A 23,559-nucleotide genomic window follows, 5' to 3' on the forward strand; every position below is an offset into this window, starting at 1 on the left:
CAACGTGTGCCCCTTTGGGTCATTGTTTCAGAGACATTTCCTTGCCTAAACAGAGAAGCAGAATGGCCAAAAAAGTAGTGGGAGCAGGAACGATTTCTAATTTCCTGCTGGCTTCCCCATTGAGTTTCCTTGTGGGAAGATGGCAGGAAATCTTCGGAAATCTTCCTTTCTTCCTTCCTTCCTTCCTTCCTTCCTTCCTTCCTTCCTTCCTTCCTTCCTTCCTCCCTTCCTCCCTCTTTCCTGTTTACTTTGTGAGAAGCTTGAAGGGAGAAAGTCGACAGGGAAGACAGCAGGAAGCTGCAAGTGCAAGGCCAGCAGGTAGATCACTGCGGGAGTGAGGATTAGGAATGGTACGTGGGAGTCTATGAGAGGTGCTATTGGAGTTGGGAGGGATGTGTTTGTGTGTGTGCCAGATACTGTATGGGTTGGAGAAGCCATGTGAGTGGGCAGCATAACTCAGGAAGGTATCCAGGGATGCCTGAGAGGTGCTCTGCTATTTGGGTAGGGTTTGCAGGGGAGGGGGCGCAGGTCAACAAGATTGCACAGGGGTCACGTGTGTGTCTAAGAGGTAGTGTGCAGCTCAGGTAGGGTGCATGAGGGGGCCAGTGCAGGTCATGAATGCATGGGGGTTGCATGAGTATGCAAGAGCAGCTATACTGGTTGGGGACGGCACATGGGGTGGTGGTGTGGGTTGGGAAGGGTTCCTACAGGTACTTGGGAATGCACATAAAGATACTGCGCTGATCAGGAAAGGTGCACAGGAGGGCTCAGGTCAGCGAGGGTGCATGGAAGTACCCAAGAGGTGCCGCATGGGAGGGGCCCAGCTTGGGAAAAGTGCATGGAATGTGCAAGAGGTGCTTTGAGGGTCAGGGAAGACATATGGAGGAGAGATGTTAATTAGGGAAGATGCATGGGGATGCTCTGTGGATGAGGAGGTGGCATGGTTGGAGAAGGCCTGTATGGGGGCAGCATGGTGTGCCTGAGTTCTTTTTCCCCTGTTCTTCCCTTTCTCCCTCCCTCCCTCCCTTCTCCTTTATAAATAAATAAATTAAATAATAATAATAATAATAATAATAATAATAATAATAATAATAATAATAATAAGAAGAAGAAGAAGAAGAAGAAGAAGAAGTTGGAAGGGACCTTGGAGGTCATCTAGTCCAACCCCCTGCCCTCCCTTTCTAGCAAGTAGTAAGTGGCTACGGTTGAATGGGGGAGGGAGCGAGGGATTGTGAGAGTGGCTGGGAAAACTGTCACAGAATGTTGAAAATGAAGATCGTGTGACTGCAGCAGCAGTCCAGCAGCAGCCAATAGCACTGAAGCAGCCACAACCTCCCAATTTTCATTCCTTTGGGATTTATGGCTCCTGAATTTTGGACATATTCTGTAAGTTAGCCCATTTAAGATACTGGTTCCAAAATCGCTGCCCTATAATGCACAGTTTTGCACAGTTAAAGGTTATAGTAAGAGTTTTATTAGTATATAAATAAGGCAACCACTTTCTGCCATTACCACTCTAATGGCAGAAAGTGAAGAAGAACTAAAGAGCCTCTTGTTGCGGGTGAAGAAGGAGAGTGCAAAATTTGGGTTGAAACTTAACATTAAGAAAACCAAGATCATGGCAACTGGCCCTCTCAATTCCTGGCAAATAGATGGGGAAGAAATGGAGGTAGTGACAGATTTTGTTTTCCTGGGCTCCAAGATCACTGCAGATGGGGACTGTAGCCAAGAAATTAAAAGACGCTTACTCCTGGGGAGGAAAGCCATGGCAAATCTAGACAGCACACTAAAAAGCAGAGACATCACCCTGTCAACAAAAGTGCGTATAGTCAAGGCTATGGTCTTCCCAGTTGCAATGTATGGCAGTGAAAGTTGGACCATAAGAAAGGCTGAGCGCCAAAGAATTGAGGCCTTTGAACTATGGTGCTGGAGAAGACTCCTGCGAGTCCCTTGGACTGCAAGGCGATCAAACCGGTCAGTCCTAGAGGAGATCAATCCTGACTGCTCTTTAGAAGGCCAGGTCCTGAAGCTAAAACTCAAATACTTTGGCCACCTAATGAGAAGGAAGGACTCACTGGAGAAGAGCCTAATGCTGGGAAAGATTGAGGGCAAGAGAAGAAGGGGACGACAGAGAATGAGGTGGCTGGATGGAGTCACTGAAGCAGTAGGCGTGAGCTTAAATGGACTCCAGAAGATGGTAGAAGACAGGAAGGCCTGGAGGAATGTTGTCCATAGGGTCGCGATGGGTCGGACACGACTTCTCAGCTAACAACAACAAAATAAGGCAAATAAAAGAAGGCAAAAAGGCATACATATGGATGGCCCTGAAAGAAATATACATGACTGGAATGGTTATGGAAATAGAAACAGAAACAAGAGTTTGAAGTGCCTAGAAGATAAGGTAATGTATTATTCAATTTATCTATCAACCATCTTCCTCTATTGTTATTTTGTTCTTAGAAACGTGAAAAACAGTAGAGGAACAAGTAGGCAAATAACAAAGAATCAAGCTGCAAAGAAGGAAAACATGTTAATTATTGAAGATTTTAGTTTTCCTTGCGGTATCAACCAGATAAGAGTTGGTTAAACATACGATATTTTGATGGATTTATTGCTCCACCAGGTGGCAAAAAACTGTTTTTAATACAAGAGACAAACACTTTTCTGAAGCGTATCTATTTGAGGCAGTTCCTACCTAACACCCTTGGGGAAAAAAGTCATCTTCCATCAGTTAAAATCCATCATATGTCATTTATCAGCTAAAAGGATCTCATCTATCAAAAACATACAAAGTTTTCAGCGATAGTCAACTATAGTCAAGCATCAGTTCCCACAATCAATGTTCATTTAATGGTAGATTTCAAATGGGAAATGAGCAAAAAAGATCTAAATTCAATATTAGGATGGGTTCCATAATCTGGAAAACTAGTACAAAACACGCCAATTGAACTGAATGCCCAACAGAGGATAGATGTTTTCTACCTTCTTTTGAGAATAAGTTTAAAAAAGAGAGAAGGAATTACATACAAGAAGATTGAGCAAAGTTGTTGTACATAAAAGGCATACAGGTAGTCCTCAACTTACAACCATTCATTTAGTGATTAAAGTTACAAGAACATTTAAAAAGTGACTTACAACTGATCCTCATAGCATCCTATGGTTATGCAGTCAAAATTTGGGCACTCGGCAACCGGCATGTAGTTACCATGGTTGCAGCGTCCTGGGTCACACTTGCCATTTGGCACTTTACCAACTGACTTCCAACAAACCAAGTCAATGGGGAAAGTTGGATTCATTTAATGACCACACAATTCACCCAACTGCTGCAGTAATTTACTTAACACCTGGGACAAAAAAGTTGTAAAACTGGGTGCCTGCTCTTACAACTGTCTTGCTTAGCAACGGAGATTCTGGTTCCAGTTGTGGGTATAAACTGAGGACTACTTGGACCTAATTTCAATCAGACATCTCTAGAATCAATTCCTACAGCCTAATTTTTCCTTTTCGAAAATTCTCAAGATGGTCCAATGGAGACGATACAGATCTAGGGTTATGACAAACTCGGTACAGGGTTGTCCTTGATTTGTGACTACAATTGGGGCCAGAATTTCCATTGCTAAGCAGGGCAGTTGTTGCTAGGTGAGATGTACCTATTTTTAGGGCCGTTTTTGCCATGGATGTTAAATGAATCACTGCAGCTGTTAAGTGAATCCAACTTCCCCCATTTGCTTCGCTCATCCTCTGGGAAGGTTGCAAATGGTGATCTCATGACCCTGGAACGCTGCAAACGGTTCCAGTTGCCAAGTAACCAGATTTTGATCACGTGACCATAGGGACGCTGCAAACGGTAAGTGCAAGGACCTGTCACGTCACTTTTTTTTCAGTCTAGTTGTAACTTTGAATGGTTGCTGAATGAATGGTTGCAAGTCAAGGACTACCTGTGCATTGTTATAGGAGGAAAAGTGATTGGAGGGGAGGATTTATATCCACTAAACATTCCCTCCTCCCACCCCGCCCCACCACCAAAATCAGGAGGTGTATCTTACTTACCTTTAATGACAGGGGGGATGGATTTAGTTGTACTGAAGCTAAACACTTCTGAGAAAGGCCCTTCCCCAGCACCATTTACAGCTTGTATTCTAAACGTGTAGCAGGTATATTCCGTCAGCCGCTGTACCTTGTAAGTATGACTAGGTCCCCTATAGATTGAAATAAACCTAAAAAAGGAGAGAAGTACAAATTTGTTGTTATTTGTTTACAATGTTTTCATTGATGGGCTGTCTGTTGCCTCAGAGACAAAAGGTTAAGGATAGCTTAATCTAGAAGCTCAGGTTCAAGTTCTCTAGATGGATTTATCACAGTATTTGCATACTTTTTGACCCCAAGCAGACTCTCAGTGGTTTGCGCATACACACACACATACACACACACATACACACACAAACATACACACACATATGTATATGTGTGTGTATATATATATATATATATATATATATATATATATATATATATATATATATATATATATGTAAATTTTAAATTGCTAAGAATACACACACACACACACACACACACACACACACATATATATATGTATATGCAGGGCTTTTTTTGTCATAGAACGCTCAGAACAGAGTTCCGGCACCTTTTTTGGATGGAACCTTGTAGGGTAGTCAAGGCAGGTTGTATGACATGTGTGAGTTCCGGCACCTTTTTCTTTTAGAAAAAAAGCACTGTGTATATGTGTATGTGTATATATATATATATATGTATATGTGTGTGTGTATATATATATGTGTATGTGTGTGTGTATATGTATATGTGTGTGCATGTATACATATGTGTGTATGTATATGTATGTATGTATATACGTATATGTATACATACACACACACACACGCACACACACACACAAATATATATATATATATTATATCACCCCCAAACTATAAAATCTGTATTAGAATTTCCCTCTAAATCTTAACAAAATACAGGTAGTCCTCAACTTACGGCCACAATTGAGCCCAAAATGTTCATTGCTAAGACAGATGTTAATTTTGAGTCTTGCACTTATGATGCAGTTGTTAAGTTAGTAACATGGTTGTTAAGTAAATCTGGCTTTCCTATTGACTTTCCTTGTCCGAAGGTCATAAAAGAGGAGCATGACCCTGGGACACTTTGGCCCTGGAAGATCAAAAAATAAATAAATGGACATGGCCCCATGCATCCTTTTATGTGAGATATGCACAGCCATTAACCAGGAGAGTATAACGTTCAAAATGTATCAGAACTGAACGATTTCTCCCTCTCCTAACCAGATCATTTTCTACCATTTTTGGAATGTTAGTGTTTCGACTTGGCAATCAGATGTTTTTGTTGCATGGGCAGCCGGTGAATTGGATTTTCGGTACTTCTAATTAGCAACAGCAGGAGCATAACACCATGCAGTCAATGAATACTAATGTTTCTCAGAATAAATCTGGAATTATTATTTTGGTGTTTTTTTTAATCTGGCACCAAGGATGGCCACATGGGGTAGTGAAAATTACCATTTTTTTTTTGCAATAAAAATTGGCAAAACAGTGAAGTGGTAATCATTACGCATAGAGATGTTAAGGAATTCAGAAAGTTATAGTATTAGAGATTGATGGGTAGATGTGATTTTTTTCCCTAAAAAAAATTAGAACTTTGATGTTATATGTGGACAATGGACAAATGGCTGCAAAAGTTAAATGGAGTTAGCACAACTAAGGACTAAAGAACGCAATTAATTTTGTTTCTACTTGGAAACTGCTTTTGGATTTAGTGCTTGAGTTGGAAAACAAATGAAACTTTGCTTTTGGGTTTTACTGATTAGATAGGTTTGGTGCTATACAGGTGAAACTCGAAAAATTAGAATATCGTGCAAAAGTTCATTTATTTCAGTAATGCAACTTAAAAGGGGAAACTAATATATGAGATAGACTCATTACATGCAAAGCAAGATAGTTCAAGCCCTGATTTGTCATAATTGTGATGATTATGGTGTACAGCTCATGAAAACCCCAAATCCACAATCTCAGAAAATTAGAATATTACATGCAATCAATAAAACAAGGAGTGTACATAGAACAATATCAGACCTCTGAAAAGTATAAGCATGCATATGTACTCAGTACTTGGTTTGGGCCCCTTTTGCAGCAATTACTGCCTCAATGCAGTGTGGCATGGAAGCTATCAGCCTGTGGCACTGCTGAGGTGTTATGGAAGACCAGGATGCTTCAATAGCGGCCTTCAACTCTTCTGCATTGTTTGGTCTCATGTCTCTCATCTTTCTCTTGGCAATGCCCCATAGATTGTCTATGGGGTTCAGGTCAGGTGAGTTTCCTGGCCAATCAAGCACAGTAATCCCACAGTCACTGAACCAGGTTTTGGTGCTTTTGGCAGTGTGGGCAGGTACCACATCCTGCTGGAAAATGAAGTCAGCATCCCCATAAAGCTCGTCTGCGGAAGGAAGCATGAAGTGCTCCAAAATCTCCTGGTAGACGGCTGTGTTGACCCTGGACTTAATGAAGCACAGTGGACCAACACTAGCAGATGACATGGCTCCCCAAATCAACACAGACTGTGGAAACTTCACACTGGACTTCAAGCAACTTGCAGTGTGTGCCTCTCCATTCTTCCTCCAGACTCTGGGTCCTTGGTTTCCAAATGAGATGCAAAAGTTGCTCTCATCAGAAAAGAGGACTTTGGACCACTGAGCAACAGACCAGGTCTGTTTTTCTTTAGCCCAGGTAAGACGCTTCTGACATTGTTTGTTGTTCAGGAGCGGCTTGACAAGAGGAATACATTTGAAGCCCATGTCCAGGATCCATCTGTGTGTGGCAGCTCTTGATGCACTGGCTCCAGCCTCAGTCCACTCCTTGTGAAAGTCCCCAACACTTTTGAATGGCCTTTTCCTGACAATCCTCTCCAGGCTGCGGTCATCCCTGCTGCTTGTGCACCTTTTTCTTCCACACTTTCCCCTTCCACATAACTTTCTATTAATGTGCTTTGATACAGCACTTTGGGAACATCCAACTTCTTTTGCAATTACCTTTTGAGGCTTTCCCTCCTTATGGAGGGTGTCAATGATGGTTTTCTGCACAACTGTCAGGTCAGCAGTCTTCCCCATGATTGTGATTCCTACTGAACCAGACTGAGAGACCATTTAAAGGCTCAGGAACCCTTTGCAGGTGTTATGGATTAATTAGCTGATTAGAGTGGGACACTTTGAACCTAGAATACTGCACCTTTTCACAATATTCTAATTTTCTGAGATTGTGGATTTGGGGTTTTCATGAGCTGTATGCCATAATCATCACAATTATGACAAATCAGGGCTTGAACTATCTTGCTTTGCATGTAATGAGTCTATCTCATATATTAGTTTCCCCTTTTAAGTTGCATTACTGAAATAAATGAACTTTTGCACGATATTCTAATTTTTTGAGTTTCACCTATAGAAATGGCTGGTATATACTATTATATAATAATAATAATAATAATAATAATAATAATAATAATAATAATAATAATAATAATAATAATAATAATAATAATAATAATAATAATAATAATGATAATAATAATTTGGAAGGGACCTTGGAGGTCATCTAGTCCAACCCCCTGCTCAGGCAGGAAACCCTATACCATTTCGGACAAATGGCTGTCCAGTCTCTTCTTAAAAACTTCCAGTGTTGGAGCATTCACCACTTCTGGAGGCAGGTTGTTCCACTGGTTAATTGTTCTAACTGTCAGGAAGTTTCTCCTTAGTTCCAGGTTGCTTCTCTCTTTGGTTAATTTCCACCCATTGCTTCCTGTCTTCAGGTGCTTTGGAGAATAGCTTGACTCCCTCTTCTTTGTGGCAGCCCCTGAGATACTGGAACACTGCTATCATGTCACCCCTCACCCTTCTAAAAGTAAAAAGCTGAGGTTTCATGTTATTATCTTATTCTACTGTACCAAAAGGAGTCAGGAGTCAATGCTTTTTTCCCCTCCTCTACCCCAAATTTTTCACTTCCCCTTTTCCTCCCTTATTTTACCATCATCTTTCTTTATATTTGTGTATTTTATGCTCTGTTAAAAAGCAATACAATTTTGAATCACGATGAGCAGATGTGACAAGATGGCTGAGAGAAAGAAGAGAAGATTGAGAGTTGTGTTTGTTGGGAAACATTACGTACAGCAAGAAGCAGGAGAATGTAGTGCAGTGGCATTGTGCAGAGAATGCTGATTGTGGAGGGTTTAAAACTAACACAATTCCTGGACTTGAGTAATTTATCTGGATCTCAGTTGGAGGAGACTTCAACCTACTGTCACTGGGCCGGGCTGGGAAGAAGTCACAGTGACTTCTTCCTTTTTCCAAAAGAAAACTTTATTAGATTTTTTCAGATAAAGAGATAAAAACAAACAGAAACTAATCATTAGCACAGAAGAAAGAAAAAGAAGCCTTTGAACTATGGTGCTGGAGAAGACTCCTGCGAGTTCCTTGGACTGCAAGGCGATCAAACCGGTCAGTCCTAGAGGAGATCAACCCTGACTGCTCTTTAGAAGGCCAGATCCTGAAGCTGAAACTCAAATACTTTGGCCACCTAATGAGAAGGAAGGACTCACTGGAGAAGAGCCTAATGCTGGGAAAGATTGAGGGCAATAGAAGAAGGGGACGACAGAGAATGAGGTGGCTGGATGGAGTCATTGAAGCAGTAGGCGTGAGCTTAGATGGACTCCAGAAGATGGTAGAGGACAGGAAGGCCTGGAGGAACATTGTCCATAGGGTCGCGATGGGTCGGACACGACTTCGCAACTAACAACAACAACAACAAGAAAAAGATAAAACAATGAAAAAGCAAGCAAAGCCAAAGCTGCAGAAAGCAAAGAAGTGACTCCCAACTTTCTTTTTGCAAACAGCAATGGGATTCTCATTTAAGCCCGAAATCACTAGAGGGAAGTTCTCATTGGTTGTTTTTTTCCCCCATCTTGCTTTGACCTTATCTAAATATTTCTTTAAAATATGGGTGCTGTGAACAGTCTTATCCTTGATCTGAAACCGGAATACTTCTCTCCTGGAATATACATTAGTAAACACTACAGAGCAGCTAAGATATAATCGTATCTCACAAGCATTAAAAATTAAGATGAGTTTCTTCTATTCAACCATGTGAATAAGAAAATAACAATATTATTCTGTGGTAAAATCTAGGAACTAGAAAAATGTGCAGTCTGGATTTGTTACTGATGTTCAAGACGACAATGTTTCTGTGCTGTATTTTAGGATTTAAGGTATGTTTGCTGTTCTTTAGACAGTGGACAATTTGCTTATTTTTTTATTGTGACATTTTAATTTTAATTGTTTTAAATTGGTGCACTGAATCTCTATTTTGGGACTCTTTAATGTAAAAAAGAAGTTGAAACTCAAATACTTTGGCCACCTAATGAGAAGGAAGGACTCACTGGAGAAGAGCCTAATGCTGGGAAAGGTTGAGGGCAAGAGAAGAAGGGGACGACAGAGAATGAGGTGGCTGGATGAAGTCACTGAAGCAGTAGACGTGAGCCTAAATGGACTCCATAAGATGGTAGAGGACAGGAAAGCCTGGAGGAACGTTGTCCATGGGGTCGCGATGGGTCGGACGTGACTTCGCAACTAACAACAACAAGCCTTACAAACAATGTTCAAAGCATGGATGATTTATGGGGGACACAGATGTAAGATCAATGTAAGGAAGACGTTTAGTATATTTAAACAGACATAAACCTGAGAAGCTATGGAAAGAGATAAGAGCCATTGTTAAAATTTAAAAAAAAATGTTCCCAAAATTCAAAGAGGAAAAGATCCAGGTACCAGAAGATAAATGTAACTGGCAACAAGAAGGATATATGGACACAGACTTCCAATATCAAGCAAGAAAAGATAACACAAATAACATTATGGCACAAGAAGCAATAGATAGAAACTGATCAAGGAAAGGAGCAACCTAGAGCTAAGGAGAAATTTTCTGACAGTGAGAACAATTAATCAGTTGAACAACTTGACTCCAGAAGTTATGGATGCTCCAACACTTGATGTTTTTAAGAAGAGATTGGATAGCCATTTGTCTAAAATGGTATAGGGCAGGGGTAGGCAACCTCGGCTCTTTTATGACTCATGGACTTCAACTCCCAGAATTCCTGAGTCAGCTTATGACCTTTGCTAATGCTCTCACTATTTTGGGACAATAAATGAACCCAATCCATGTTTTCAGATTTGTATTAACTCCTATCCCATGTATATATGAATAGACAGGGTTATAACTTTCAAACTAAATACAGATAATCAGTGATGACCCTAATTTATTCTTAATGGCCCAATTACTTTTTCTGTACTTCTTCCTCTTATTCTTCTCTATGATTTCATGTCACCTAGCAGAATAACTTTTCAAATTTGGAACGCCATATAACATTTCTCAAAAACGCATATTTGCTTCCATTCACTATTCACTGAACAATAACCTATGGATATCTACTTTCGTTTGCATCCCCCAAAATATCTATTCACAGAACCAACAATTTGAAACAGATGTACTTAATATGGACCAAGCAGAACCAGGTTCACGTTGCCATTCAAACACAAATTTTATCAGGTCATTTTGGGCTAGTCATTCAATCTCAGTTCAAACAACTATGGTGTTCTTTTCAGGAGGATAAAAGCAGAAAACTGGGTGTGAACACTTCGAGCTCTCAGATAAAACACAAATAATAATACAGTAGTAGCAAATGTCATCATTACTGAATCTCATCGCAATTCTTTCCAAAAAGTACTGGTCAGCGAAAGTAGTAACAAAAAGAAAAGTATTAAAAATGTCAGCTAAAATACACTGATTCAAATACCATGATGGTCTGATGATACCTATCATGGCCTTCTATTGTACAACTCAATACTAGAAGATCCAGCTTCATTCATATAATATCAGCCAAACTTGGAGGTCTTCTGCTTTACCCTTCTGCTCTGGCAGGAAACCCTGTACCATTTCAGACAAATGGTTGTCCAATCTCTTCTTTTAAAAAACCCTCCAGTGTTGGAGTATTCACAACTTCTCAAATCAATTAACATTATCCATGTTGCTTCTCTTCTATTAACAGCCTGAACTAGCCCTATACTCTTTTTTTTCTAATGTTGAACAATAAAGACACATATACAGAATAAAACATTATAGGGATGTCCCCAGGAATATGTGCATCAAAAACCCAAGTTGATGGTGATGATTTATTAGATTTGTTATACCCACCTCAATCCAAAGATGGCAGCCACAGTCATGCAGTCTAAGCCTTACCCCATTTTTCATGTTACACACTTGCGATCTTTTTTTAACTTCTCTCTTCCCAATGAGCAGCCCTGGTTCTTATTAAAAATGCTTAACACACGACAAGACTGCGATTTAGTGACCAGTCCCTTTTTTAAATTTTCTGTAAGGATCTTCCAGGAAAGAAGATGCATGTCACCTTATCAATTTCCTGTTGATTTTTTAAGCTAGTGCAATCAAACAATGAGCAGGAATAGAATTATGATTTCCTTTATGTATGATGTACAATTTACTTATTTATTTCCTTTGGAGGGAAGCTTATTCTTCCACTACCAATCTGGTTTTAAAACAAATACACTTAGATCTGAAGCTTTAAATAAACAAGAATCAGTTAAGAATAATATGGTGCAAAGCTGAATTTGGCAGTGTACAATGGTGTAAACAGGAATCAGAGCTTTGCTTTACCTTCTTGGCTGCAAATGAAGCTATTTGTTTGTCCTCTTGTGGAAACAACCCAGGTGGGGAAATGAGTTAGTGAGTTAAATTGATGACCCAAGGCTGTTTTCTCTGCAGCACAAACCACTGGAGCATTTTTAAATTGAGGTTAACCCATCTCTGCAAACAAAAGCTGCTAATATTTAAATGAAATTACCATACGAGGGAAGAGCTTCTTTTTAGATAGTGGCACACATTTCCTGCTCTTTTGAAAAACTTTAATGGCTTGGCCATCCTGCATATCAAACATATTTATCAGTCTAGCACTCCCTGTGTGTCAGTCTAGAAATAAACAATGTAGTCCATAAATGAACAAGATATTCCAAGCAGTGCTGTAACAGGGGGAAAAAGCATCTCATTCATATGATGTTGTAGATATTTGGACTTACCAACTGCCATAAATCCTTTATCGAAGGTTACACCAAGAAGAAAACTTGTTTACACTAGAACAGTAAGATTTCTGCCAAGTGCTAATTATTTTAACAACATCATCAAGTCTATTCTCAATCTATATAGCTCTGTGGATAAGTCTACACATCAACATGGATCCATAATAAACATTGGACTGTCAGTAGGCAGCAATTTATTCCTGAGATTTTTAGAACTGAATGATTATGCTCCAATTCACTACTCTGAAAAATGCTGCCAAGATGAAACACATTCACGTACAGGAACATTTTTACAGGATGTTGTAAGCTTGGAAAAGAATGGCAGAGGTAGAAAACAGGGTGACCTCCATTACAGATAATCCTGGACTTAACAACCATTCATTTAGTTTGAAGTTACAACAGCACTGAAAAAAGTGACTTACAACCGGTCCTCACACTTATAACTGTCACAGCATCCCCGCGGTTACATGATCAAAATTCAGGAATTTGGCAACTATTAAACAACAGTTGCAGTGTCCCGGGATCATGTGATCCATCATTTATTTTTTTATTTTATTTATTTTATTTTATTTTTTTATTTTATTATTTTATTTATTTTATTTATTTTATTTTATTTATTTATTTATTTTAATTCCATTTATATCCCGCCCTTCTCCGAAGACTCAGGGCGGCTTACAAGCTTAGCAGCAACCTTCCCAGCTGTTTGCAACCTTCCCAGCTGTTTCTGATAAGCAAAGTCAATGGGAGAAGCTGGATTTCCTTAATGAGTGGACAATTCACTTAACAAATGCAGCGAACAGTTTAAAAACCAAGACAAACAAGGTTGTTAAAATCGAGTGCTACTCATTTAACAACCACTTTGTTTAGCAATGGAAATTCTGATCCCAGTTATGGTCATAAATTGGAACACAGCAGGGTATTAGCTCTAGAGCAGGGGTCCCCAACCACCCGTCCATGGACAGGTACTGGGCCACAGCATGCTAGCAACCAGTCCACACAAACAAGCAAAGCCCCATCTGTGGGATACAGGCAGCACACAAAACTACACACTCTGTGGTCTGTGGAAAAACCATTCTCCATGGAACTGGTCCTTGGTGCCCAAAAAGTTGGGGACCTCTGCTCTAGAGAACCACTGGAGGAAACCTGCACAATCTTTGTTTACAGCTGCCCATCCTGGAATTCCACAGGATACGGTCAAAAGAAACAAAATGGTGGTAACACTAACAGTGTAATCTAAGCTTAGCTCATTTTTATGCATGTTGCAATGCACCTAAAAGACAGGAGGAGCTTAGATTCACCATCACAGTTGCCATTTGGACTTTTATTATTATTATTAATTATTATTATTATTATTATTATTCCCAAGTAAGCTGTTTTGTGCAACAATATGTTAGGGATAGGCATAAAGGAGCACTAAAGAGCATGGCCAATAATGTTTCAGATCTTTAATAACTAGAGTAAATAGGTTTTTCCCCAGTCTGACATCCTCTTAAATACATGGCACCCCAGACTCTCTGAATTCTATGATATCATGGCTCCAACTGCATTCCCAGGCATCAGTTTGAGAAAGCTGAGGTGCATCAGATTGTATTTCTACTGAATCTACTACTACTTTAATTTGACAAAGCAGGATAATTATTCTTCATTCTTTTTTAACCTAGCTATGTATGTGAAGCATGCTGTGGAAATCCCTTTCCCTTTTTTCCTCTTAGAATCGAGAATAATGTTGAGGATCAGTTGATCACAGAAGAGAAAATAGAAGGGAGAGTAGAAATATAATCTGATGCGCCACAGCTTTCTCAAACCAAAGCCTGGGACTGCAATTGGAGCCATCATATAGAATTCAGAGAGTTTGGGGCACCATGTATTTAGATGATGTCAGATTGGGGGAAAAACCTAGTTACTCAGTGATAAATTGGATATCAGCAGCTTATTAGTTGTTGCTGTTGTTAATAGTTCAATCTGGATAATGAATCGGGCTATAGCAACTGTATGACTCACTCTTAATTATTAATTTCCTTTCCTTATTCAGTAGCCAAAGCCTTTCAATATTTGCATGTTGATTATTTGAATACGTTAATGCAATTTGGGGCAGGGTATCTTTTGAAAGTCACTCTAAAAGCTGTCCAAGCTAAGTGGGAAAGAGACACTACAGTACAAGGGGGTGGTAATGGTTTTGATTTAGTTTAGACACAAATGATTTTCTAGTTAAAACTTGAAAACTCATGATTGAAAGATAACTCATTTACAGCCTTTATAGTGTGTTTTCTGTTCGTAGCACAAAATAATGCTTATGTTATTTAAATGTTAATGTAAATCATCTTGTTTAGGTAAAATTGTTTTATGTTACAGTTTTGGCCTTACCTATGTGCTGATATCTTTTTGTCCTATCAATCAATACTGCAAACCAACTTCAAACTGTAATTTGCAATGCTGGTTTGGATTGGACTTGGCTTGTAATAAACCAGGAAGTAATAAAAAAATGTGATGTGGCAAAATGCCAAGCATTTGGAAGACACACTTTAAGAAATGTATCAACCTGATGCATTAAAGCAGTCCTGTTTTTTTCTTGCATGATTGCTACAAAGGGAAACTTTTCCAGCACTGAAATTGAGGGAACGCTTCAATCTGTTAAGGACACTAAATGCCTAATGCAAGAGCTATTGTAGAAATTCAAAAACTAATCTTAAAGTCTGTCTTTGTAATTAAATACTTCGATGTAGTGATAATCACCATGAAGGAAGCAAAAGTCAAAGCAAGGTAAGGCAAGGCAGAATCAAAATATTCCTTTGGAAAATACTTGAAGAATGAACTAGCCAAAAAGAAAGCCTTTTAAGAATAAAGGGAATAAAGGTCCAGTCATGTCCAACTCTAGGGCATGGTGCTCTCTCCATTTCTTAGCCGAGGGAGCCAGCATTGTTCAAAGATACTTCCATGGTCATGTGGGCAGCATGATTATATGCTGAGGCACACAGAATGTTGTTACCATCCCACTAAGTGGTATCTATCTATCTATCTATCTATCTATCTATCTATCTATCTATCTATCTATCTATCTATCTATCTATCTATCTATTTATTATTGGGACTTATATGCCGCCCTATCTCCCGAAGGACTCAGGGCGGCTAACAACAATAAAATACAATGATACAAAAGTTAAAAAAGAAATTAAATTAATAGCCCCAATAGAATAAGTTAAAATTAAAGTTAAAAATTAAAAAACATTGTAAAATCCCTGTCAGTCCAGGTCAGCCTGATGGAAAAGAAGTGTTCTGAGGCCGCGGCGAAAGGACCGGAGATCCGGGGCCATCCGGAGCTCAAGGGGAAGTTGGTTCCATAGGGCTGGCGCTCCCACAGAGAAGGCCCTCCCCCTGGGGGTCGCCAGCCGACATTGTCTAGCTGACGGCACCCTGAGAAGGCCCTCTCTGTGTGAGTGTACTGGGCGATGGGAGATTGTTCCATTTGCATGCATTTGAACAGCTAAATGGGCAGGAGGAAATTAAGCAATATCCGTGGGAAAATCTAACCATGTGAAACTCTCTCTTGGAAACTAAAATACTACAGCTTTCATAATTGGCAAGAGAGGTGTGCAGTTAATGTGTACTTGCAGCAATGGTGAGAGTACAAGCATTCCTCAATTTACAACCATTTGTTCAGCAACCCAGAGTCTCCCCCACCCCTTGAGGCACCCCATGCTAGGCACAATGACTGCAAGGGGGAGGGTTGGGAGTGTTCATGTTTAAGAACAGCAACAATGACTGTAATTCTGGGCTCACTTGTGACCGTAAATCTAGGACTACATGTACTTTAATGTTAACATTAATGTTAAGAAAATAAATCTTAGTTTTATCTAGAAATGCAAGAAACTGCCTTAAATCAAACTACAGGATTATCTGTTTTAGTCCTGCCCTGAACTGCCTTGCTTCATTTCTCTCGACCAGCCCTTTTCTATTTGGATAACCCTCCACCCCCACCCCAATAAATGGCATTTCTTTCCTAGAATTCTCAGCAGTTCACACATGAGGGAGATTGGGAGTTGAACTTCATGTATCTGGAGAGTTGGAGAAGGTTGATTTCACGCTGGACATATTAATGACTGAAGCTGTGGAAGGCTAATCCATACAAAATATTTTTTCTAATATATTGAAATAGATGTAAAATGTAGTTTAAAGATTAAATATACCTTCTAGCCTTTTGCAAAGCTTACACAAACTGGAGACAACTTCACAGACAAATTCTAAAGGAAACTTTGAAAGCAATTGGCAGACAAACATATAATTAGCACACCAGTTAATTGGATTACTTTAGCACTGGTTCTTGGAAACACCTACAAGCTTCCTAGAAAAGCTATGATTGTTGAAGAGTTCAAACTAATTACTGCCATCAGAAATTAAAGTGTTGATGTAACAATGTTAATTTGTTTGACTTGCTTTTTTAAAAAGATGACCTTACACTCTGGATTTTTTTTAAACTTTATGTTTGGTTAACATAAAGGTGATTACAACCACCTTGTAATAACCCACAGCTCTTTTTTTTTAAAAGTCACCCGCATTCCAATTTCCACAGAAACCAGCCCAAGCTTGAAAATAAAGCACTCTAAATTGGGTCTTCTTGGTGGGAATTTTGGCAGCATATCAAGAATAGTTATGCGCAGTTTGTTCAGATCCAAAGTGGAAAAGTTCCTTTGGAGATGTGATGTGCACCTGTCGGCACCACTTTCTAGAGTTTGCGTGGTAGCTGTGGAATCCCAGGGTAATATTTTGGGATTATATCCCTTGTGGGGATGTGGTGGTGCAATGACTTAATAATGCTGGAATTGCCAGCCAGAGATGGTCTTCACTCTGGTGGTTTGAACCTGGCTCTGGAGAGGGAGTGAGCTCCTGTCGCTCAGTCCCTAGCTCCTGCCCACCCAGAAGTTCAAAAGGATGCAATATTGCAAGTAAATAAATGAGTACCACTTTGGTGGGAAAAACCTAGCTGTGTTTGTGCGTGCGCTGGACCTGGCTGGACAAGAGGCATTGCAAAAAAAGGTGAGGCGAGGTAAGACTGGGGAAACCTGGAAGAACCAGCAGCCTGAGTACCGCTAACTAACTGGAGTAGAGCTAGTTTGTCCCCCGCGGTGCACCAAGCGCCATACAGAACAAACTAGCAATCTAGGCTGCCAGGACTGCATTGTGTCTAGTACGCGTAGATTTCCCTGACATTGTATGCCAGACACTAAATAATAATATATCCCTTGAAAATATATATATATATTTTGCTTCAGAAATCCAAACAGTTATGTATCCCTAATTAAGAGACTAGTTGGATGTTTGCCAAATGGTCACTTTATCCAGATTTATTGATAAGGAAGCTTGATAAATAAATTCTGCTTTCCTTTTTCTTCCTGGTTTTTATTTGGTTTGACCAAAGATAATTTGCATCAGAAATTCTTTCAAACCTGAAGGGAATTTTGAAGACATTTTCATGGGTGTCGTGCTTGTTTTTATTTAACGGCAAGGTGACCAAGGAATGGGTGAGAGTGCCCTGTATCATTATTATTTATTAAAATTTATATGCTGCTAATTCTAATGCTGCAGCAACTCTGGGCAGCTTACAAAATGGTAAAAAAAGATAAATGGTTAAAATCTAGAAAAGACTAAATAAAAACTAAAAGCCAAGGGGACAGACGATACAGGGCTGGGGATACAGCCACCCCCAGCATGGGTAAAGGTAAAGGTTCCCCTGCACATGCGTGCTAGTCGTTTCCGACTCTAGGGGCCGGTGCTCATCTCCGTTTCAAAGCCGAAGAGCCAGCGTTTGTCCGAGGACGTCTCCGTGGTCATGTGGCTGGCATGACTAGACGCCAAAGGCGCACGGAGCGCTGTTACCTTCCCCCCGTAGTGGTTCCTATTTTTCTACTTGCATTTTTACGTGCTTTCGAACTGCTAGGTTGGCAGAAGCTGGGACGAGTAACAGACGCTCACCCTAACCCTAACCCTAACCCCCAGCATAGAGTGCCCCTATTAGTGCCCCATACATGGCTGGGACAGTTGGACCGTAAGGGAGGCTGAGCACTGAAAAATCCATCCTTTCGAATTGTGGTGTTGGAGGAGACTCTTGAGAGCCTCTCGGACAGCAAAGGAGATCAAATCAATCAATCCTAAGCAAATCAGCCCTGACTGTTCTTTGAAAGGACAGCAATTGAAACTGAAGCTCAAATACTTGGAGCACCAAATGGGAAGAGATGATTCACAGGAAAAGACCCTGGGAAAGGGTTGGGAAAGACCGAAGGCAAAAGAAGAAGGGGATGGCAAAGGATGACACGGTTAGATAGTGTAACAATAAAGGAGCGGGCATGAGTTTGGGGACGCTCCAGGAGACAGTGGGGGGGGGCAGGGGACCTGGGATTCATAGGGTCACAAAGACTCAGACATGACTTAGTGGCTGAGTAACAACAGTCAGAGCCTCAGGCCAACTGGGTTTTAAGACTCTTTCAGGAGATCAGGAGCATGGAGGCCAACTTCACCTGCAGGGGGAGAATATTCCAGAGGGTGGGGGGGCCACAGCAAAAAGGGCTCTTTTCTCCTAGACCTCACCAACTAAAAATCTTTGGCAGGTGGGATCTAAAGTAGGTCGGGTGGGACAAAATGGTTCCTCATATACCCTGGACCGGTGCCATAAAGAAATAACCAATACCTCGAATTGAACCCAGAAGCAAACTAGAAGCCAGTGCAGCTCATGTAACAGTAGTTACATGTGTCACTTGAGGGGCCACCAGAACTCTCCACATCACTGTGTTTTGTATCAGTTATAGCTTCCAAATACTCTTCAAAGATAACCCCATGCACAGCGCATTGCCTGTAATCCAACCAAGAGATGCCCAGGGCATCAATTGACACAGAAATCTATTGTCCCCTGGCTTGCTAAGCTTCCTTTAAATCTCTATGGGAAGAGGCAGTATAACAGGTTTATCGTGGGCATTTTTAAATAGCATTTCTACTTTTATGGTTGGAGGTGCTGACCTTGAGAAATTCTTGGATAATTGATTCTATTTTTATTTATTACATTTGTTTACCACACAGCTCATCTTCCCATGGGGAAAAGGTGCACCAAATTGCTTTGCCCATGAACCAGGTAGGGAATTTTGAAAGTCATTCCTTCCCAGCTCACTTTACGGTTGAGAATGTTCAAGTCTTTTAAAATGATATGCCGTCTATTAACATATTGCTGAGGAAGCATTTCAGAGTGGGAGAAAGGAACGAGATTCACGGTAAGATTCAGAAGATAGTTCAAGAATATATTTAATGACCTAAACCAAATCTAGGGGCAGCAGATATTTCTCTGCACATTTTTTTAAATTTATTTCAGCAAGGCTAGAAAGTTCCAGAAGCTGCTATCAACCAGAACAGAAAAGTACTGCTACCAATATGGGCTGAAAAAATACGTACGATTACTAGATGACAGCTAGAAGAGAAAGGAAAAACTAATTGATGCCATCAATGGATGTTCATCTGGACTGTTTACAACCCAAATATAATAGCCTAAAGTGAAATCAGCTTTAATGGACCAAAACATAACTTAGCATATGAGGCTGCCTGATATGTTCATCAAAATATGAAAGCAATATTTCAATCTTTATCATGTATATCTAGTAAACAAGCCACTTATTTTACTACAAATACTGGAGGCTTGTGAGTAATAAGAGAGCTTCTAACAAACAAAAGGATATTTAATAAATATCCTTCCTCAAATGGCAAATCCAATCTTTGTTATGCAAAAGTTACAAGCAACAATTAATTACCAATAACAATGCGACAGAGACAACTACTTTAGCTGCTAATAAATATATTAACATTAGTACAGCAAGAGACCTACTGATCATTGGATTATTGTATGTGCTAAAAATTACAATTATATTTACTAGCATTTTAGCATACAGCAAGTAAACGAGCTAACCAGAGAGCAAATAATTTGATGTTGCTTATTATTAAGCCAATGACTATATATCTTCCAGACATGGTTTTGAATTTAGGTCTTTTATTTTTCTCTATTTTCTGACAGTTATCTCTTGGGATTTCTTGAAAAGGAAAATAGCAAGGGTTTATTGTTGCTGAATTTGGATGGGCTGTGGTGGGATAACAGACAACTATATTAATTTAATTTCAAAACAAATTTGCTTCTTTACATTTAGCATTTCTCTTTCCCCTTCAGTTTAATTCTGTCTCATTCAGTTCCACTTCTTTAATATAGTGGCCCCCAACCTTTTGGCTGCCAGGTGGTTTCTCCATGGATGAGGGAAGTGTGGTTTCATGCGCTGCTCGGATGCTGCGCATGTGCACATGGGGCATCACTCGCTTGTGTAGACTGGTTCCTGGTGGGCTCTGGACCGGTGTTGGTCCATGGCCTGGGGGTTGGGGACCCCTGCTTTAATATATTGTTAAATTCTCCCTGGATAAATCCATTGCTACTTTCCTCAAGTTGATGCTCTCCAAATATTCTTGATTTCAACTTCCATTGTACCAATCAGTGAGCCCAGAAGCCACCCCTGTTGAGAATTCAGGAATTGGTTTCCCCGGGTTAGCGTGTCTTAGTTCCCTCAATTGATTCAAATCATGGAATTAATTGTTCCCTGTCTTTCCAGAAGTGATTTTTCATAAAGCTAGCAAACAAAACAAACGAACAATACAAGAACAACTGAGATACACCCATTCTTAATCCCTCAGGGAACATTTAGAAGATGAACAATGACCCACAACTTGATCTTAAAATGTAGCCAATATAGAGAAAACACCAAGAACCAGTCAAGCCTTTCTTCTGTTGAGGTAATTGCAGGGTGCAAGAAACCCACCATCTAATATGGGTTGATTGATTTATCACCTAGAAAAATCCCCTAACTCCCACTACACACAATAAATAAATTTCACACACACACTGTGTTTTTTTCCCCAATATATGCTGCGGGCATTCAGTAGTTTGCTTTTTTTAAAAAAAAAATGAAGCGATTTCTGTAAGCACAGCTTTTTGACCACCTGTTGCTTTTAAAAAAACCTAGGCAGGTTGTGATGTAAAATGATAGCATGTTCACTGAGTTTGCAACCTGGTGCTTTCCCAATAGCTGTAACCATGGTTACCTGTTCATTATGTGTGAGGATTGGGGCAAAAGAAAAATAAATTCTAAATAAGGGATTCAGAGAAGGTCTAGGAAGTGAATGGTTTATCTTCTGTTGGGTAGGAGGGCTACTTTCAACCAGGAAGCAGGAGAACAGCAATGGGAAAACTACATCTGTTACCTTCTACAGCAGGGATTCAAAGGAAGAGATCAGATTGGCTTCAATTTCAGCTATATCAGAGTGAATGCTTCATCTCTAGAAACCAGTCAAAGCTACAAGCTGAGATAGAAACAGAGCCAACTACAAAGAGGGGTAAAGTCATAGTACTTCACTGTGGCTTAGAAATCCCACACCTTTGAACTGAACTGACCAGAATTTTGCTAGGAGATAATTTTGCTCCCTACTGTTGGTATACAGGTACTCCTTGACTCACAGCAGTTCATTTAGTGACTATCTGAAGTTACAAGAGCACCAAAAAGAGTGACTTATGACCGTTTTTCACACTTACGACCATTGCAGCATCCCCATGGTCGCATGATGAAAATTCAGACACTTGGCATCTGACTCATATCTATGACGGTTGCAGAGTCCCAGGATCATGTGACTGACTTTTCCGACCTTTGGACAGGCAAAGTCAATGGGGAAGCCAGATTCCCTTAACATTCATGTTACTAGCTTAAATCCTGCAGTGATTCACTTAACAACTGTGGCAAGGAAGGTCATAAAATGGGGCAAAATTCACTAAACAACTCTCTCACCTAGCTACTTAAAGTCTGGGGTCAGTTGTGGTCGTAAGTCGAGGTATACCTGTATTAACAACACTGGGGGTCCTCATCTCCAACTTATTATCTCACTGCAAGTGTCAATGTGCCAGCTTACTCAGGCACATACTCATAGCCCTTCCTATAATCAGCACTAAGCCAAGCCCATCTTGAATGATCCTCACTTATAGAAGGATAGCTTCCAGATGAGCAGTGCTAACTGAGCTATATGCTTGCTTACCTCTTGTTCTTGTCCTCTATTTGTAAGAGATAGACCATGTCATCAGTAGCATGCTGTCTGGAGCTGCTCTCCCCCCATTTCAGTTTCAGGCTCTGGGGACCTGCTGCAGTACACTCTAGCCGAGGAGGTAAGGGTGGCAGCGACCGGGTCTTTGCTATAATGAAGTGGCTAAAAGGCCCAGCTCCAACCTCATTGACGGCCTGAATCCGGATCCTATCATTGGAAGAGAAAAAGAAAGTACAGAAGGCTAAAGTGGACAGAATAGGAGTTATAAATACATTTTCATATTTCAATATCACTACTTGTCTACTCTTACTTTGGTGCCATCATGGTTGGTTGAGGAAGCTGCTGTAGATAAGGCTAACAGCATCTCTTAGATGGCAGACCCACACAGCTCTCCTTCTCCCAAATTCTACCTAAATTATGAATGCTATAACTGGAAAAAAGAAATTGCACCAGCTTTCAAGGAGATCTTACTAGCAAGTCAGAATGGCATCATAAAAGATGCATATCACAATGTTCCCTAAATCAAAAAAAATGTATCTGATATTATCCTTGGATATTCTGCAGTAACCCCCCCCCCAAACCCTGCCCCCATTGGTTTGACTATAGCAGATATCCTAATGCTTATATCTTTTTTTGATTATATAATGCTTTTTGATTTTTAAGCAGCCATAAAGACAGAGCAGGCTATAGAATTATACTATATGTACCAGAAAGGAAGGCCCTGAATGTGGCATTCTTGTTTTTTTCAACCTGGTCCCTGAAATCATTATCTATTTCATTTGTTACAATTAGTGAATTATAAAATGACCTTCTCAAGTTAGAGGTAACTATTTGGAATCAAAAACAAAACCTTCCTCTTTCTTGGAGCAAATATTTTATGTCAAAAGTATCTGTAACACACTCAGACCACTGCTTAAAAACCATCAGTGTGATTTGAAATTATCCTATTTTTAGGCTGCCCAATTTTTCCACAAAGAAAATGTATCAGGAATAGAACAAAAACAGCTAAGAGCAGTACTCGGATGGAAATTACTCGGACAATTAATGTAATATTTCTGTAAAATTAGCCTGAAATAATTCTTTAGAACAAATAAAAACAGCGCCTGACACTGAAATCAGCCTGTTGAGTGGTTTGCATAATGTACCAATTGGCACACACTGATTCTACTCTAATGCAAAACATGTCTGTCTGCCTGTTTGTCTCTGTCTCTGTCTCTCTCTTTATTAACTTTCATTAATATTCACAGTGGTGTTTCTTTGAGATTTGTACAAGA

The 23,559-nt window shown here is 40.0% G+C and overlaps 1 protein-coding gene across 1 annotated transcript in view; it reads right to left on the minus strand.

Annotated features, from left to right (window-relative positions):
* FNDC3B (fibronectin type III domain containing 3B) overlaps nt 1-23,559 on the minus strand; it is a 314,399-nt gene that overhangs the window by 21,703 nt on the left and 269,137 nt on the right. Inside the window, exons 23-24 of the mRNA XM_081329788.1 lie at nt 22,280-22,492; nt 4,051-4,217 (exon numbers count right to left, since the gene is read on the minus strand). Of these exons, the coding sequence (XP_081185914.1) occupies nt 4,051-4,217; nt 22,280-22,492 (380 nt within the window). The remainder of the gene's footprint in view (nt 1-4,050; nt 4,218-22,279; nt 22,493-23,559) is intronic.

The sequence above is a fragment of the Vipera berus genome (genome assembly GCF_964194415.1).
Source record: "Vipera berus genome assembly, chromosome: 5".
NCBI classification, from domain to species: domain Eukaryota; kingdom Metazoa; phylum Chordata; class Lepidosauria; order Squamata; family Viperidae; genus Vipera; species Vipera berus.